The sequence below is a fragment of the Aedes aegypti genome, chromosome 2 (assembly GCF_002204515.2).
Source record: "Aedes aegypti strain LVP_AGWG chromosome 2, AaegL5.0 Primary Assembly, whole genome shotgun sequence".
Taxonomy (NCBI): domain Eukaryota; kingdom Metazoa; phylum Arthropoda; class Insecta; order Diptera; family Culicidae; genus Aedes; species Aedes aegypti.
Window position 1 is genome coordinate 302,238,104 of NC_035108.1, and position 17,679 is coordinate 302,255,782.

Genomic DNA, 17,679 nt, shown 5'->3' on the forward strand with positions numbered 1-17,679 from the left:
AAACAAATTGTAGGAAAATCCAATAATTCGAGTTTTACATCGGAAAAATCGTATTCAACAATATCACTCGAAATGTATTTGTCATCAACATTTCAATATATTTTTTGTAGAAAATCGTGCAATTCAATAAATGGTATCGTCACTACAAGCAGAGAGAAGGCCTAATTTGCAACTATACTTAACACAATTCGATATGATCTTTGCATACAATAGGAGATGCAAAATGAAGTTATTAATGATAACTTAAGAAGAAAAACGTACACATTAATTTTACAATTTTCTCTCATCTATATTTTAAGTGGTTATGTTATCGAGAGCGAAAAGATTGCCATTAATAAAATTAGATCGTCAATAGTGTATTTTTTTCATGCAATACATGGATAGGCAAACACCATCATATTGTTTAAGAAAATAATGTTGCAAAAATATTGTTTTATTTATGAGATGTGGACTGTTTTTATTTTTATAAAACTTCAAGTCTTAATATTCAATCAATTTGAGGTAAAAATACTTAACATTGTTGTGATAATTTAATATTTTTCACAAATTTGTTTTTTTTTTATGAAAATTGTTATTTCTGTGTGCGTTTGAAATGCAAATATCAAATGCGGAAACACCAAACGCGGTAAGATTTTTCATAAGAAATGCGATGTCAAAGATAGATTTTTCTTGCTAGCAGTGATGCCACATACACAGATTTATCTGTAACTACAACTGTTCTTGCCTACAAATATCTGTGATCAAAGATCACAAGATAGATAAATATTTTAGGATTTTAGGACACAAGTTTTGGACATGGGTGTGGAAGATATTGAGAAAAAAATGCCATTACTCTGATTATTTTTTTCTTGTATTCTTTAGAATTTTAAATTTTTAGGAACAATTATGCATTTTTTTCTTAGTTTTAGTAGAATAACTCCAAATCAAAAATTGTTGACATGCCAAGAACAGCCATAATTAGTTTGTAAAGGTTCTTTTTGAAATAAAAAGGTAAATTTCAAATTTTTGCGCAACACAGATTTTTACCAAGATTTTTGGAGGTTGATTTAAGATAAATAAGATGTTTTCAACCTAAAACACAGATGAAATTCGAAAATAATGTGGCAACACTGCTTGCTAGGGCGGCGGTGATTTATGTAATCGTTGCTAAGTGTCCTTTGATTACTTTGTGTTACCGCATTTGAAGGACTTTTACTCAACATTTGCATCTCAAATGCAAACAGCAATACATTTTTTTCAGTAATATTCATTAGTCATTGGAAGTACATTGGACTATACATGCCCGTTCACCTTAAAATGTACTTTGAAGCACAAAACCAAAAAACACTTCTTTAAACTATGTTGAGTCCATATCACGCACAATGTATGGAACCTTATATGTCCCTCACAGCTTCAGAAAATCTTTCTGCTTTTAAATTTGTTTTTAATCCGCCATGAAACAATTTTCCTTTCGCGTTCACTTTTCAGCTCTTCTGAGTTCAAATTTTTGAACTGATCACCCAAGCAACCAATAGTTCGGATTGTACTTAAGCAGTGAACTCCGTAGTTCACTTTTGGTATAAGGTACCGCGGGGCAAGTGGGTAAATGGGGTAAGTGAAAATAATTGGAATATTTTACTGAATATGTGAATTAATGTTTTAAACTCATGCGTAAATCTTTGAGGCCATTGAGAACATTACGATAGGCAAGAGATTTCTGAGATTTTTCAGCCATTATTGCATAATAGAGCGAAATATTGTTAACCTGTCAACTATAACTCCATAACAAGTTGGCGGCGTGTAATCTTATTTCAATATTTTCTGTAGAAAAAAGATGCAGAAAATAATTTTCTGTACCACTTCTAAGTTGTCCCCTCTGACAGTTTTAAACTGCAATAAAAAAGTTTTAGAAATAATTTGACATAGACCTAAAAATAACTAAATTGAAACACTGTCAGTTTTCTAATCACGTGGGGCAAGTGAAAAGTTTCTCATTGGAGATTGAATTTGTGTTTTCTCTATAGGTAGCTATAAGTATAAAAGGTTTGCAATTATCATAAAACAACAGAACGTGCTGATAACTCAAGAAACACTACACTCAAAGCGTTAAATGCTATTATCATGGCCAAATCATGGAACTTCTCTAAAAAAAAAGGTTGTCAAATAATACGATATTAATATGTTTACTTCGGAAAGCCGATTAAAAGGAAGATGTTGATTGAAAAGTTCCAATATAAGAGAACGCACGGAAATCTCGTGGAATGTCTATGTAAAGCTAGTTCAAAACATAAAAAATAGGGTATAGGTGTATCCACATAAAAAAGTTTCTAAATACTTTATTGAAGGATTTCGTTTGATTTCTCTTGAAGAGTTATCCGACGTCATATCCGATTTTCTTAAAAACAAATAATGAGCGGTGGAAATTATAGAGATCAGAAATGCAATTGCTGGCCCATGATGTAAGAACTAACATAGTAAATGTTGCAATTATAATGTTGTCGAATCATTTCAACAAACATAACTGAACAGAAGAAAACAAGCATAAAATTTTCTTTGTTTACATATTACTTATGTTATTGTTCATTGGGACGCCTTAACAAATGTTAAAGGTAATGGAAATTGTGAATGTAACTGTTAGTTTTTGAATTTATTGGTCAAAACGATGAACTTTTCACTTGCCCCACCTGTGGGGCAAGTGAAAAGTAAGAAGAGGTTTTTCAAAAAAAAATTCTGTACTTTTATCTTCAATTTTACATAAAAATCAATTTCAGTATACTGCTTATATTTGGTGAGAGTCAAGCCAAAAAATATACACGACCTTATTTGTTTTAATTTAGGGTCTTTAGAATTTGAAGAATCCCAACTATGCGAAATCCATTACCCACTTGCCCCACGGTACCTTAAATCTAGTTGCAGTGAAACTTTATCGCTGATTAAGAATTCACTGCGGACATTAAATGAACTTGATTCTCAGAAAAGTAACTCATGAACTCATCAACAACTTGAAAGTTTAGAACAAGGTCGAATTGAACTTATTTGGTACATGAAGGTAAAAATCAAACTTAAACGAACTTTATATGAACTATAAAGTCCGGTTAATTACTTAAAAAGTAAGCTGATTAAGCCAAAACATGCCCTTTTATCCAAACTTTTGGTTGCTTGGACAATGTTCAAGCCTACTTGATCTCTCCTTCAAAAAATTGAACTGGAACGCAAACTGAACACGTTCAAATGCAACACTGGTACATACAGTTGTGTTCAGAATAATAGTAGTGAAAGCCGATTTTCATATAGAATATTCAACTTTAACATGCTAAAACTTTGTTCTCCTTTGAGCAAAACGCATGAAATTTTGACAGAGAACTCTAAATATCTTCAATTTTATTATCATTAAATTTGTCATAGTACTGCACACTAAGAAGAAACTAATATTACGTACGTAACGTAAGTTTGATGGCATTAGAAATTAAAAATACGTCATTCTTGAAAAATTACATCCAACGTGACTAAAAATTTTTTGTGATTCGAATAATCTTTAGTCCATTATGACGGAAAGTTACGTCATTTGTGACTTAAGTTTACCTAATTTTACTTGCTTCAATATGTCGGGCATATATGACATAAATTTCAATGATTTTTTCTAAGTGTGTTTAAATTTTTCTTCACTCATCGGCGTTCAACAATTTCTTCCACCCGCTTGAGCCTGTTAAATAAACGTTTAAGTAAAAAAAAAAATCTTCCAGATTTACAAATTTATAAATTTGGCAATTTCAACAGATGCTAACTTTTTAACTGGTGTGTTGTGGTGGTTATTCAATCGTTGTACTGGTTTTTAAAGCAGATCGTAAAACGGTTTTATGGTGATCAGCTTAAACTGCAAAAGGTTTTATTTAGTTACTAGTGGTCCCGGCAAACTTCGTCTTGCCATCAAGTAGGCTGTTGAAAAACTCTATGCAAGTCCCGTGTAGAAATGTCAGATTAGTTTTCTCCAGTTTTCCTCACTATCCCGAAGACTTTTTCAAACTTTTTCTTCGCACAAACACGTCGGAGCTCTAGACAAATTCAACAGTGAAAGAATCATGTAAAACCAATCACCCGTTCTCAAGCCATTTCGTGACATACAAACATCATTCCATTTTTATTTATATAGATATTTACATCCACTATTGCATTAATTATACATACAATTTTCATTTTTGCTTTCTATTAACTTCAAGTAATTTTTATCTTCTAGATTCACAATGCTCTTCACTGACAAAACTCCTAATTTGACTGCGGAGCTATATATTGTTTTAAACTTTTCTATTGATGACATGATTTAAACTACCAGAGCCAATAAGGTCAAAATAATAACCTTTTTTAAAATCCAGCAAAAATTCACCATCGCAAACAAAGCTGAAGGACCACTCTGGTCAACCACTTAAATTGTTGAAAATCATTTCCCTGTAAAAACTATTAAGAAATAAACATGACTTTAAAGCAATGCAAAATTCTATTGATGATAAGATTTCATAGGGTAACCAACTATGACTGCAGCGCCAAAACTCAGCCAGAGTGTCCGCATATTATCCGTACAAATTCCTACATGGTTTAATGTCTTGACATATTATATTCATTCATGTCTGATTTCAGATATTTGAAAAACCAAGCCAAATGAGTGCCATTTTCTAAGATTTTTAACGAGAAAGAAATGAAAATTTTCTATTTCCAGTTTAACCTATTAAATCAAAAACCTACCGATCGCCGCAAACACAAATAAAAAATTTAGATTAGTGTCATTAAGAATTTAGGGAAAAACGATCTCTTGATTGCCTAGCGACCCTCGAGAAATATGACTTCAAATAAAATGAGAATGGTTTACAAATAAAATGTTACTGTTTTTTTATATTTCCCTGAACAACATTTTCGATATCAGTGACTATACTAACTGAACTTTAGTGCTCTCAAAAAGAGACATGATTTTTTTTGTTTTAAATAGAAATTTTCTAATTATTAAATCACGACTGTATGTATATAACTGCAATTTTTTTTGCATGATTTGGGAAATCCGCGATTTTCGCGACAGAATTTTATTCACCCGCGATTTTCGCGCTTGGCTGGCCAAATCCGCTACAAATCCGCGAAAATCGCGAAATCCGCGAGAATCGCGAAATTCGCGCCTGTTATAACAGCCCTGAAATTAGGAGGAAAAAAATAATTTGAGTATGAAGATTATTTTTCAGAACAATAGTTTTTCCGGCAACATTGTTTCATATTGGTAGAACTACACAATACGGGATTATTTTGCCAACTTTTGTACTTTTCAAGTTAGTGATTTGAAGTGTTCTAGGCAGTTGTTCTTTGTTTAATTTTTTAACAACTTTGCCGAAGCCACCAACCTTGTATGTCTACTGTAGTCCATGCTATGGTGATTTCAATTATTCAAAATAGTGTTAGCCATGGAATACAGTACTTTCTCGATTGTATCACTACTCATTTTCATCTCGTCTTATTATATCACGCTCGATTAAGGCATGATTCAAAATTTTAAAAATCAGCATAAATTGCATATGAATATTAAATAAAATCATTTAATTATTTTTGTACATGATTCTACCTTCATTGTGTGGAGCAAAAATGATTTTTTGAACCACTCTAATGACTATCTCAGAGGATAATAAGTGGATAATATTCCTACAGGACTGTTTTCAGGAAATTTACAAAAAAAAAAACATTATCCTAGTGCTGCAGTAAATTGTAGCCATTTTTCGAGAAGTCATACAAGAAATCCTCGAAGTGCTCTCATGTCAATTTTTCCAGAAATACTTCTTGTCGTTTATAGAACCACTTGAACATAACCCCATCGATTCTTTCAGGAATTACTCCATAAATTCTTGCATGGATTATTCCAAAAAATCAATAGACCATTTCCGTCAGACCTTACCCCCTATTTTTATATTTTTCTTCGAAAGACGATTATTTTTAATGATTATTGACGCTTTCAGATCTAATTTATATGCACTCCTGATTTTATTGTAAATTTTTGAAAATTCGAGAATTTACCAATTTTGAGTAGTGCGGCACAGTTGTTTCAACCCTGTGGGTAAACAAAGTGGAGATTTTCCCACAACTTTCAAAACCCCTGCGCTGAGTGTTTGTAGATATGACGAAATGTCAATGTCAAATCAAGCACACGAGACGACACGACAAAATGGAGAAATCTGAGAGAAATCTGTGGTCCGATGGGCAAGCTTCGTTGTAAATGAAGCCCATCCTTTACTATTGTACTTATAACAAAAACTTTTACCGGAAGACGACTGCTAATAGACCGTTTTAAGCTTAGCAAGTGATGGAATTCTCCTTGGAAGCATTTCTGCAACGCTGCGGAACGTTTTCTACAAGAGGGGCATATTGGCCGGTTTGTTTTGAAACGTCAAGAATTGGACCGTTTGCAGATAACGTCTTGTACTCGCTTTAGAAGCTACCTGGCAAGAGAAAGTTGCATGCAAAGCATGATTAACTAAGTAAATAACACTTTGACACCAAAAACTGTATAAGTAATGGATTTGCCACTGCGATAGAGCAGTTTTTCCTTAGGGGGGCCTATACCTGTTTACCCTACCGTTTGATATCTGCTGCTTATGTCGTCAAGCTGTTCCGGAACCATATGACCAATGGATTATACATACTTCCCCATTTTACCGCTCTCGTAGGTCTCCCCGAAAAATCTGCAAACGGTCCAATTCTTGACGTTTCAAAACAAACCGGCCAATATGCCCCTCTTGTAGAAAACGTTCCGCAGCGTTGCAGAAATGCTTCCAAGGAGAATTCCATCACTTGCTAAGCTTAAAACGGTCTATTAGCAGTCGTCTTCCGGTAAAAGTTTTTGTTATAAGTACAATAGTAAAGTTTGGGCTTCATTTACAACGAAGCTTGCCCATCGGACCTCAGATTTCTCTCAGATTTCTCCATTTTGTCGTGTCGTCAGGTGTGCTTGATTTGACATTGACGTTTCGTCATATCTACAAACACTCAGCGCAGGGGTTTTGAAAGTTGTGGGAAAATCTCCACTTTGTTTACCCACAGGGTTGAAACAACTGTGCCGCACTACTCAAAATGTGGTAATTTCTCGAATTTTCAAAAATTTACAATAAAATCAGGAGTGCATATAAATTAGATCTGAAAGCGTCAATAATCATTAAAAATAATCGTCTTTCGAAGAAAAATATAAAAATAGGGGGTAAGGTCTGACGGAAATGGTCTATTAGGCATTATTCCAGAAAATTCACAATAAATATAACTTAAGATTACTCATAAATTTAAAATAAGGTTTATTTTAGAATTAAGGCCACACAATGGTACAGCAATTATCCCTGTAATGCCTATAAGAGTTCCATTCAAGATTTTCCAAGGGTTTCTTCTAGAAAATTCTGCAGTTTTTCATTTTGTAAATTTTTAATAATTGTTTCATTCCTGATGATACATCCAGGACTTTCTCAAGAGTCAAGAAAAAATCCGGAGGAATAAGATCTCTAAAGGATATTCAAAAGATCTAATAGCAATGTCTAACGAAATCCTGGATGAATTTTTTGAAGATTTATTTGGGAAATATTTAGAAAAACCTGTTGAAGAATTCAAGACCAACAATTCAAAATTGAGTCCAAAATGTAAACAAATCGGGTTTTTGCTGATTTTAGTGTATAAGAGTCTATTCTTACTGAAACATACAATAGCCATTCAAAAATATGCATGAAAGTTGAAAAAACTACCTTTTTCTAAAAGGCCCCATCTCATTTTCCGCTAACCAGGATATTTATCGCAAATGCGGTCTTTTCCTAAAAAGGTCTCATTTCTGTATTCGACTGAAACCGAGTTGAGGCCTATTAAAAAAAAAACATTAAAATTGCAATTTAAATAACGAAACACATTTCAATTTACTAAGTAGAAGTAAGTTATGCTACGGAGCGACAACGCTCTGTATTATTTTATACAGTGCTTGTCGCAATGACGAACATTATCAAATTTTCCGTCGGGTTCCTGTAGACTGATGTATTTTGTATCACACTACCTAATAATACCTGCGTCAGCCTGTCTGTACTTCACTAATTATCAACAAAAACACGATTTGATTACAATTGCATGAAAAATAAAGTTCAATTGCAATATTATTTCAATTGAACCAATATTTCCAAACAATTTCTTGACAACAGACTCGCGTAGCACATATCCTATGTTCATGAATGACGAGGGAATTGATAAATCACATATTTAATCGACATCACCAATCTTCTTCTGTTGTAACACTCTTCTACACTTCAATTTACTTATTTCATCATCAATTTTGGATGATTTTCAAAAGGCCACATCTGAAGATGGTGGAAAAATAAGCCACAACTAGAAGGCCTCAACACATGTTGGAGTAAACAAAGGCGTCAACTCACTGGCCTCATCAGCGTCGGCCGGCGTCAATGGGCACAAATCAAAAGGGCTCAATAGCTTTTGGTGAAATATAAGCCTCATTTCCTTTGACTCGTTTTTTTTAGCAGGATTTTTTTCTAATGTGATAGTAATGAATATTCATTGCTATAAATCAGTTTGTTCAGCGACTTTCTGGACGATAAAATAACTTACAATGCTTAAATCTATATAAATAAAAATGGAATGGTGTTTGTATGTCACGAAATGGCTTATGAACGGGTCAACGGATTTGAATGATTCTTTCTCCGTTTTTTTCGTTAAGGGTTCCGACGTGTTTGTGTGTATAAAAATCCCGAAATATTCTCCGGGAATGTTGGATAAACGAGCGCGAACGAAACTGTCATTTTGTATGGAACGATCAATAGCGTTTTTCAACAGCCTACTTGATGGCAAGACGAAGTTTGCCGGGGCCACTAGTTCATAATATAAATTTGATTTATTGTTAGACAAAACAAGATTGCGGTTTTCTCATTGTTTACGTTTTGGAGATGAGGCCTTTTGAATTGTTAGTCTTGAATTCTTAATAAAACATGCACGGAGAAATCAGATTACCCAAAAAATAAGTTTTTTTTACGCAAATTTGGGTAAACTGCATTTAGTTTTTACTAGTGATCCTATATAGAGAGATAAGCGGAAGTAAAATGGAATGATTTGGCAACAGACCAGCCCTGCTGATTTTGCTCGGCGTCGAGAATAATATTGCAACACGGACATGACTTCCTCATTGCTAAAAAGTGTACGTTGTTTCGTTATAGATCTTTGAACTACATATCCAAACTAATAAACAGCCGAAAAAATCAACAACTAAAAATTGCATTGACAAAAATTTAAAAAAAAAATATATTTAATATTTTTGCTTCTTGCAAGCTAACGCTGGGTAGATTTTTTTTTGCACTGAGTTGTTTTTTTTATTGCTGCTGTCAAATGAAAACAACCTAATGATAGGTATAATCAGTTAACCCAAATTTGGGTTATCCCACGGAAGAGCCGAATTGCGTCAAAAGAATTCAAAGTTGGGTTGATTTGCCGCTCCGTGTGGGATAAATCTCTCAAAGTATCTTTGAATAAATTTCTTTATTCAGATTATTGAAGAAATTCTGAACGAAAATAAGAGGAAATTTTAAATAATGTCTGAGAGAATCTCTGGGGTATTTTCTGAAATCTATGTTCGTTGGATGAATTCCGACAAAGATCACTTCCTTATCCTTGACGAATCTTCGAGGAAATTCCTAGAGTAATTTCTGAGGGTATCCTTGGAATTTTGTTGAATTCTCCTAGATATCCTGAACGAAAATCTTCGGAAATTTGTAAAGAAATCACTCCAACTGGAGGAAACTTTAAGCAAGTACCTGAATTACATTCTAATGAAATATAGTAAAATTCTGCGTAGCTTCACAAGGTATACAGACATTTTTAGAAAGAGCATTTGAGAGATGACTAGTTGGATTCTCTAAGTAATACTTTTTAACACGTGATTTCTGATTATTCTCTTTCTGGACACGTGTTTCGTTTAGAGACCTAGTTCCAAAGTTTAAGATTTATAGACATTTTAAGACACTTGGTCGTAACCAGCCGAGAAATGCTCGTATCGGCGTTTTACTCATCATTATTTGACATTTTTATTCCTAATTAAAAAGTTAGCATCGATTTCAACAATAGATGAACACACGTTTCATTATCTTCAATCACATATCTTAATGTTGATTGAAAGGATAATATTATTTCAATTACTTGACTAATCACTTTGTATGTTAGCTAAGCGGCGCACAACCTTATTTTGAAGGACCCCGAATTTGACTCCGCACCGGGCCCCGAAAACCCTACCTACGCCACCGCCACTTCGCCTGGCCTATGCTCGTTTTCACATCGAAATTATACAATAAATACTCCAATATTCGCCACCTTCCAGATCCACAGATCCAGACGCTTGAAAAATATGACATTTGTGCAGAAAAATGATCATACATTCGAAGCTTGTTATAACGACATCGCAAGGGACCGTCGTAATAGAGAAATGTCGTTATAGAGAATAGTGGTAACAATAAAATCTTTTCCAAGGGACCGAAAAATGTCGCTATAGAGAGCTTTTGTCGCTATAAAAGTGGTCGTTATAACGAGCTTCGACTGTATCTCAAAAACGAATGAATAGAATCACTTTATTTTTTCGAGGCAAGGGCCAAAAGCCACATAAATAATAATAACACTTATGTTTTACCTAAATGCACGCATCAACAATCTAAAAATCTAGACGAGTCAGCAACTAGGATTTGATAAGTTTTTATCTATGAACCACAAAAATACCCGGAGAATTTGAAACAAGTTTGAATATTTAGCAGAGATCTCGAGTGCTCATCGATAAATTTTCAATAGTTTTTCTGTTTTAGTTGGACGATAAACTCTTCATAAAATTTCAATATTCATCTATGAGCAGAATAGTATTTCCAGCATTTTTAACAATTTTTGTTGATTGAAATATTTTCCAAAAAAATGTTATTAGCAATCGTGAATAAACAAAACTATTCAAGCATTCCACTTGGCTGTTTCTAGAAATTCTAAGTGCACGTCGATAAACCAAAAACTATTTTATAATTTACAATAGGGAGCCGGATCCTATTCTTGGCACTTTTGATTCACTTCGGCAGTGGGGTTTAAAAAAATAAATAAAAACAAAAGCTTGTTCCACAGAAAACTTCTAACCAAATTTTTTTCTCTAATATAAACGTATAAGGACTGTTCATTTTATAAAGTGGACACTTTGTGCATTCTGTATCTTTTTTAATTTATCAATGAAATTGCAACCGGAAAATTTGACAATCTATATTTTTTTATAGCTTAGCTTAGCTTAGCTTAGACTGACTACACATATCAATGGTTGCTATTCCGTGATTGACCGAAGTCAGTGAAAATGCACAAAGAATCAACTAGAAGTTTGGCTGGGATTGGCCATAATCGTCTTCAATGTGAATAATTCAGTGCCTCTATTTATACAGGGTCAATAACGGCGCCGGCCACGTCCTTGCAGTCAGGTGGGATTGGGGGAATGAATGTTAGTGTGTAACCTTTGCTATTTGGAGACCGTGTTTGCCTCTGCATCTCCACAAAGGTTACTGGGAGGGATGTTTGTTAATGGGAAGGATCGTTGGGTCACAGGATTCACTTTGATAAGCGATTAGACCATGATAAATAATGATTTGTGAGATATATATATGCTTATTTGTAAATATAATATTTTCATTTGATATGAACAATTTCTATGTAGTGGAAAATTATGCCGACACTTGAGGTGACGAACCATTCAAAGTTTGTTGAACAAATACCTAAATGTAACATTCTTACAGCTGTCAGGACGAAAGCATGTGTTATTATATTTTACTTATTTGAAAAGAAACAAAAAACTTGATTGGTTGGAACATCATAGAACACTCTTATTCTTATGCCGACACTTACAGTGGCGAACCATCCAAAGTTTGTTGAACAAAGTGAACTTTTCGCAAGTCTACACTTGTAGTGTCGAACCATTCAAAGTGTATTTTTTAATTACAAAAATAAAGGTAAAAAGGGGTGTTCTGAAAATAAAAAAATGTGAAACATAAATAATTCATGAAACAGAGTTTGTGTCGACACTCACAGTGACGAACAATTCATAGTTTGTTGAAAATTCATATTTACATCCCACAATTGTAACGATTAAATGTGCAGTCATACATATTTTATAGATTAGAAATAGTAGCATGAAACGAGCTCACCAATTGATCCTTTATCCTTCACTGTGCAGCCACAATCCACTCTCAGCCTCACTCGTTTGCTCGGCTATATAAAAGCACTTGGAAAAAAAGGCGCGCGACCCGAAAAGGAAAAAAAACTTGGCTTTCTTGACGCACTGCCCAGCAGCAAGCGTCAAGGTCAAAGGATCAAAAAGAACTAACCGATCACGCCACTTTTTCACTTACTAGCAGGGATGCCAGGTGATTTTTTCCAATGTCTTCCAGTTGCATAGAAAAATGTCTTCCAGTGTCTTCCACTTAAAACATTTCAATTATCATGGTAACTTAATAAAGATTATGAATTTTCGGGTTGAGGCCCAAGTAAAAATGTAAAAAATGTCAAATCTGAAAAAAATCTGTTTTCTGCTTCAAAATTTCCAACTTTTAAAAAATAAACAACATAACACTGCTTTTTCAGTTGTGACCTTTGATACATTTTTAATTAAGCCTGGTTAGTCAGAAAATTAGGCTCTCCTTTATCATGTTTGACATTATCGTTGAGGAATTTCTTTAAAGAAATCCTTCACAGCAAATTCTTCTTGCATATCATTTAAAAACCGTGCTTGTCAGGCAATAGCTGACCTGTGCATGGTTTTATTTTCAACCAGATTTCAATTTAATCGGAAGTCCCCTTGGTAATGAATAATATTTCTTGAGAATTCATCAGGAGTTCATCCAGAAACTCGTCTGAGAATACCTTTACAGATTGCTACATGAACCCCTACATTTATTTATTCACGAAATTCTTCAATAATGTTTCATGAAATGTATATAAAAGAATATAGAAGGATTCTTCCAAGATAATGTGAATGTATTCTTCTAAACATTGCAAAAAGAATAAACTTAATGAACAATTCAATTAATAAAATTTCAAGCAGAATACTAAATTTTCTATGATATTGCAAGCCAATCATCGAGAAACTTTTTGTTCTGCGTCCAAGAGTTCCTTCAAATGTTTAATCGTGGATTTCTGCAACAATTTATTCCGGAATTTCACAAAGAACGTCTCCAGGAATTCCTCCAGAAATTTTTATACAGATTTTCTAAACACGCCCACCGCGCAATCTCCAGAATTAATAGCGAAAATATAATAATTTTTCATGGTTTTATTCAGGCTCTTTAGCAAATTTCTCAATCGGTTTTGCAATAAGTAGTCCATGTACGACTCTATGAATTCTTCTCGCGATCTTAAAAATTTCGTAAAAAGTTTTCAAACAAGTTACCTCAGTATTCCTTTTAGCATTCATCAAAAACTATCTCCACTATTAACTTCAGGGATTCTTCCTTGAATTTCCTGCCATGGATACCACCATGGGTTGTATTCGTTAGAGATCTCTCTGAAGGTTCCTGATGAAAAGCATTCAGGGATTTGTCCACACATAATATATGAAATACCTCTGAAAATTCTTTTATTTATTTTTTACACTTTAATCGTTGCGCTGTTGTATTTTGTACAACAGTGTTGAAAAAACTTCTCTTTTTTCGGTAGAACTGCCAATAAATTTCCTGTGGAGCTCCCGATGAACTTTGGAAGAATTGCTGGAAAAACTTCGAAGAAATTCCCAGATCAATTATGGAGGAATTCCCTAAGAAACCGTGGAGGATTTCCGGAGGAACTCTGGAGTAAGTCCGGGTGGAAGACTGAAGGAATATTCAGAGAAACTCCAGAGGAATTCCTGGAGGAACTACGAAGAATTGACTAGATGAATTTTTGAAAGTAAGGAATCCGCAGGAATTCCGGATGAAACTCTTTGGACCACCGGTGAAGTTGCCCTTGTCGGTACAGGATACAACCAGCAACAGAATGAATCACCGCAGGGAACTGTTACGGCGTAGGAATTACGAAAATCACTTTTAACTTTAAAGAAACGTGTTTATTCTCACATTGGCAAAAGTGTTACAAATCAAAACAAAAACAAGGTATACACATTCAAGGTAATATTCTTTTCTCTCACTTCAGTGTGTAGCAACCACCAACAGCCCTAAGGTTACCCATTGTTGAAGGAATTCTGGAAGAGTTTCAGGAGAAACCAGTGAAAAAAAAATCTTGACAGATATCCCAAAGTTGCCTTGGGATAATTTCAGAAGCAACAATTGTAGCAATCTCAAGAAAAAATCATATAAGAATCTGTTTACATTTTTTATGAATTCATAAAAAACAACACGAGAAACACTGAAACATATTTCAAAAAGTCCTTGTAAGAATCCTTGAATAACTTTGATGCTTCTATAATACTTAAATACATTACTTCTTCTTCTTTCTGGCATTACGTCCCCACTGGGACAGAGCCTGCTTCTCAGCTTAGTGTTCTTGTGAGCATTTCCACAGTTATTAACTGAGAGCTTACTGTGCCAATGACCATTTATGCATGCGTATATCGTGTGGCAGGTACGAAGATACTCTATGCCCTGGGAAGTCGAGAACATTTCCAGACCGAAAAGATCCTCGACCGGTGGGATTCGAACCCACGACCCTCAGCTTGGTCTTGCTGAATAGCTGCGCGTTTACCGCTACGGCTATCTGGGCCCCTAAAATACATTACTAGAATGTCTTGATTAATCTCTACAAGAGTTCCTAGAACAAACTCTGGAAGAATCTTTGTCAGAATTCTCAGATCAATATCTGAAGGAATCCTTGGAGAATTTTCAACGGAATTCAATAATCTTTTTGGAGGAGATTCTTGTAATTTCCAACTCATATGTTTTTTTTTCAAATCTAGAAATGTTAAAAATGCTATTAGTTTAAAATTGTCTTCCAGATGTCTTCACAAATTCTGAAAAGTCTTCCAAAAATCTTCTGTCTTCCAAATGTCTTCCACACTACTCAAATGTCTTCCAACGGAAGACATGTCTTCCAACCTGGCATCCCTGCTTACTAGACCGACGCGCGACATGTTTGATCCTGCCCTCGTCGCTGGCCCCCGTAGGAGCAAGCGTCAAAGTCGAAAGATCAGACAGAACTAACCGATCGTGGCACTTTTCATTTACTCTAACTGATCACGCCACTTTTTCACTTACTAGACCGACGCCTTGACAATCTATATTTTTTTTATTTTCAAAAAAGGCTTGTTCTTCGAAAGCATCATCAATCAGAAGCCTGCTGAAGAATATTTATTTTAAGAACAACAATTTTTCAGATATCATAAAATCATTTTTCATTGATTTTTTTAGTGAATAATATTTTAAATTTAAAGGGAACCGATTTAGTAGATTTTTTGATTTTAAGTACGTCTTGACGGAATTGCTAATATACCATTCATATGAAAAATAGAGTTCCTTATTCAGTCCCAAGACCTCTCAAAGCACAATGACAATCATCAAAATTAGCAAAACTGCTATAATAAAATCGATTTTGTTTTCCACATATTATTTTCATAATATGTTATTCTGAGATTACCGATTAGAATATTTGGAGAAAATTGTTTACAATTTGATGTAGATCGAAAAATATGCGTACATAATTTTAAAAGTATGAGACTTTTCAGTAAAACGACCATAAAGAGTAAAATTTATTCTTAAGACTGCGGTCAAAACTCAAGATTTAGCTCTCGTTTATACAAATACAGTTTGTTTGATTTAGCTCTTGTTTATACAAATACAGTTTGTCTAGTAATCTAAACAAGTAAAAATTTCCTTTTGTTGGGAGTGAAAGGATGGTGTATCATCAAATTTGGTCATAAATGGATAAATCACTAAAGTTAACTAATATCAGAGAATGCTGGCATATTATTGGTTGTTTTTAAAGCTATACCTTTAGTAGAATAGAAATGGAAAAAAGCATACAGTTTGTTTATAAAAATGAGGATTTTTGTTATGCGAAAAATAATGTTTTACTTTGACTAATAGTTTTTCTTATGAGTTTTTGGAAAACCAAAAGCATTTTGTAAAATATTATACTTTAAATTCATAACATTGTAGAATAATTGTTGAACGATGCACAGAAAACCGATTACGATTTCATCAAAAAATAAAAAAGATATAGCACAAACAAAGTATCCACTTTATAAAATGAGCAGTCCTTATTTTGTTGGACTACCCTACATTATGGAAAATGTCTTTTCGCAACCGAGCGTAAATGGATTGTTTTTATATGGAAACAACAAACATAAAATTACATTAGATCTTGTTGCTGAAAAGCGAAGGCTTCTTCTTCTTGGCATTACGTTCTCACTGAGACAGAGCCTACCTCTCAGCTGTTCTTTTGAGCACTTCCACAGTTATTAACTGAGAGCTTTCTTTGCCAAAGTTGCCATTTTCGCATTCGTATCTGGTGTGGCAGGTACGATGATACTCTATGCCCAGGGAATTCAAGGAAATTTCCATTACGAAAAGATACTGGATCGACCAGGAATCGAACCAAGACACATTCAGCATGGCTGTGCTTTGTAGCCGCGGACTCTAACCACTCGGCTAAGGAAGGCTGCGAGTGCCTTATGTAGTAGTCCTAAAGGATCATTCAATTATTACGCAACGTTAATTTTGCCACAAGAACCCTCCCTCCCCTACGTGAAATATTTTGTATGGACACTATAGAATACACCCTCCCTTTCCCTGTTACGTTATGTAATATTTGAACGATCCCTAATCATAATATGAAATAATTTGGCCGAAAACATTTTTGTTCTGAAAAATCATCTTCATATTTTTCCTCCTAATTTTCCGATCTGGCCCAGCGTGCATTCGGTTCTTCTTCGAAACTTGGTGTTGAGCTTATTCAACAATACCTCTACGCGTAACTTTTTGGTTGCGCATTAAGCTACATTCTAGAGCTACTCACAAGCTACTCCTCAAGTGGTTCGTCTTTATGGATGGAATCTCTGGGAAGGAATCTCGAATCTTCCAGCTATAGATTAAAGACACTATTCTCCGTGCACCCTCCGAAAGTGGGCGAATAGGTTAGGGTTGCATTTTTTGTGCACTTTTCCACCACAAAAGCACGTTACAGCACATGACTGCAAGAGTGGGAACTGTTCGAGCTGGAATCGCCAACAAATCCCAGTAGTAGTCTCCCTTCAAATCCGATCATCCGGATTCTTTCTTCTCGACCTTCATCCATTCAATGTTTACATTCCTCAGGGTAAAAATACACTGCATCTCCCAAGCAAAACGTCCAAATTTGGCAAAATTCAAAGGTCGGTACTAATATAAATATACGTACAACTTCGCACTCCTTCGCACGGTACAGATTCTTGGAGAAGTATTCCAGCAGCTGCTGGATGTCTTGCTGTAGGATTTCGGTCATTTTCACTGCTGCTGCTGCTGCGCCACATTTACGGACACTTTTCGGACGTCGCGACCGCGAAACGAAATGCCTTTCGGGGAAAATTTTGACTCTCGCGGGTTGGTCTCGATCCCCGAAACCTAATTACGATTTGCAAAGGTGCTGCAAAATTGAAACTTTTCTTCGACGACGCACAAAACTGCCACCACAACGAACACAACGAATGATGATACGCGAACGCGAGGAAAACAAACGCAG

At 34.7% G+C, this 17,679-nt stretch overlaps 1 protein-coding gene across 1 annotated transcript in view; it reads right to left on the reverse strand.

Moving 5' to 3' along the window:
- The window catches only part of LOC5574483 (myotubularin-related protein 14), a 36,896-nt gene extending 19,217 nt beyond the window's left edge, over positions 1-17,679 (reverse strand). Inside the window, exon 1 of the mRNA XM_021845553.1 lies at positions 17,359-17,679. Coding sequence (XP_021701245.1) covers positions 17,359-17,442 — 84 coding nt within the window. The 5' untranslated portion in view covers positions 17,443-17,679. The remainder of the gene's footprint in view (positions 1-17,358) is intronic.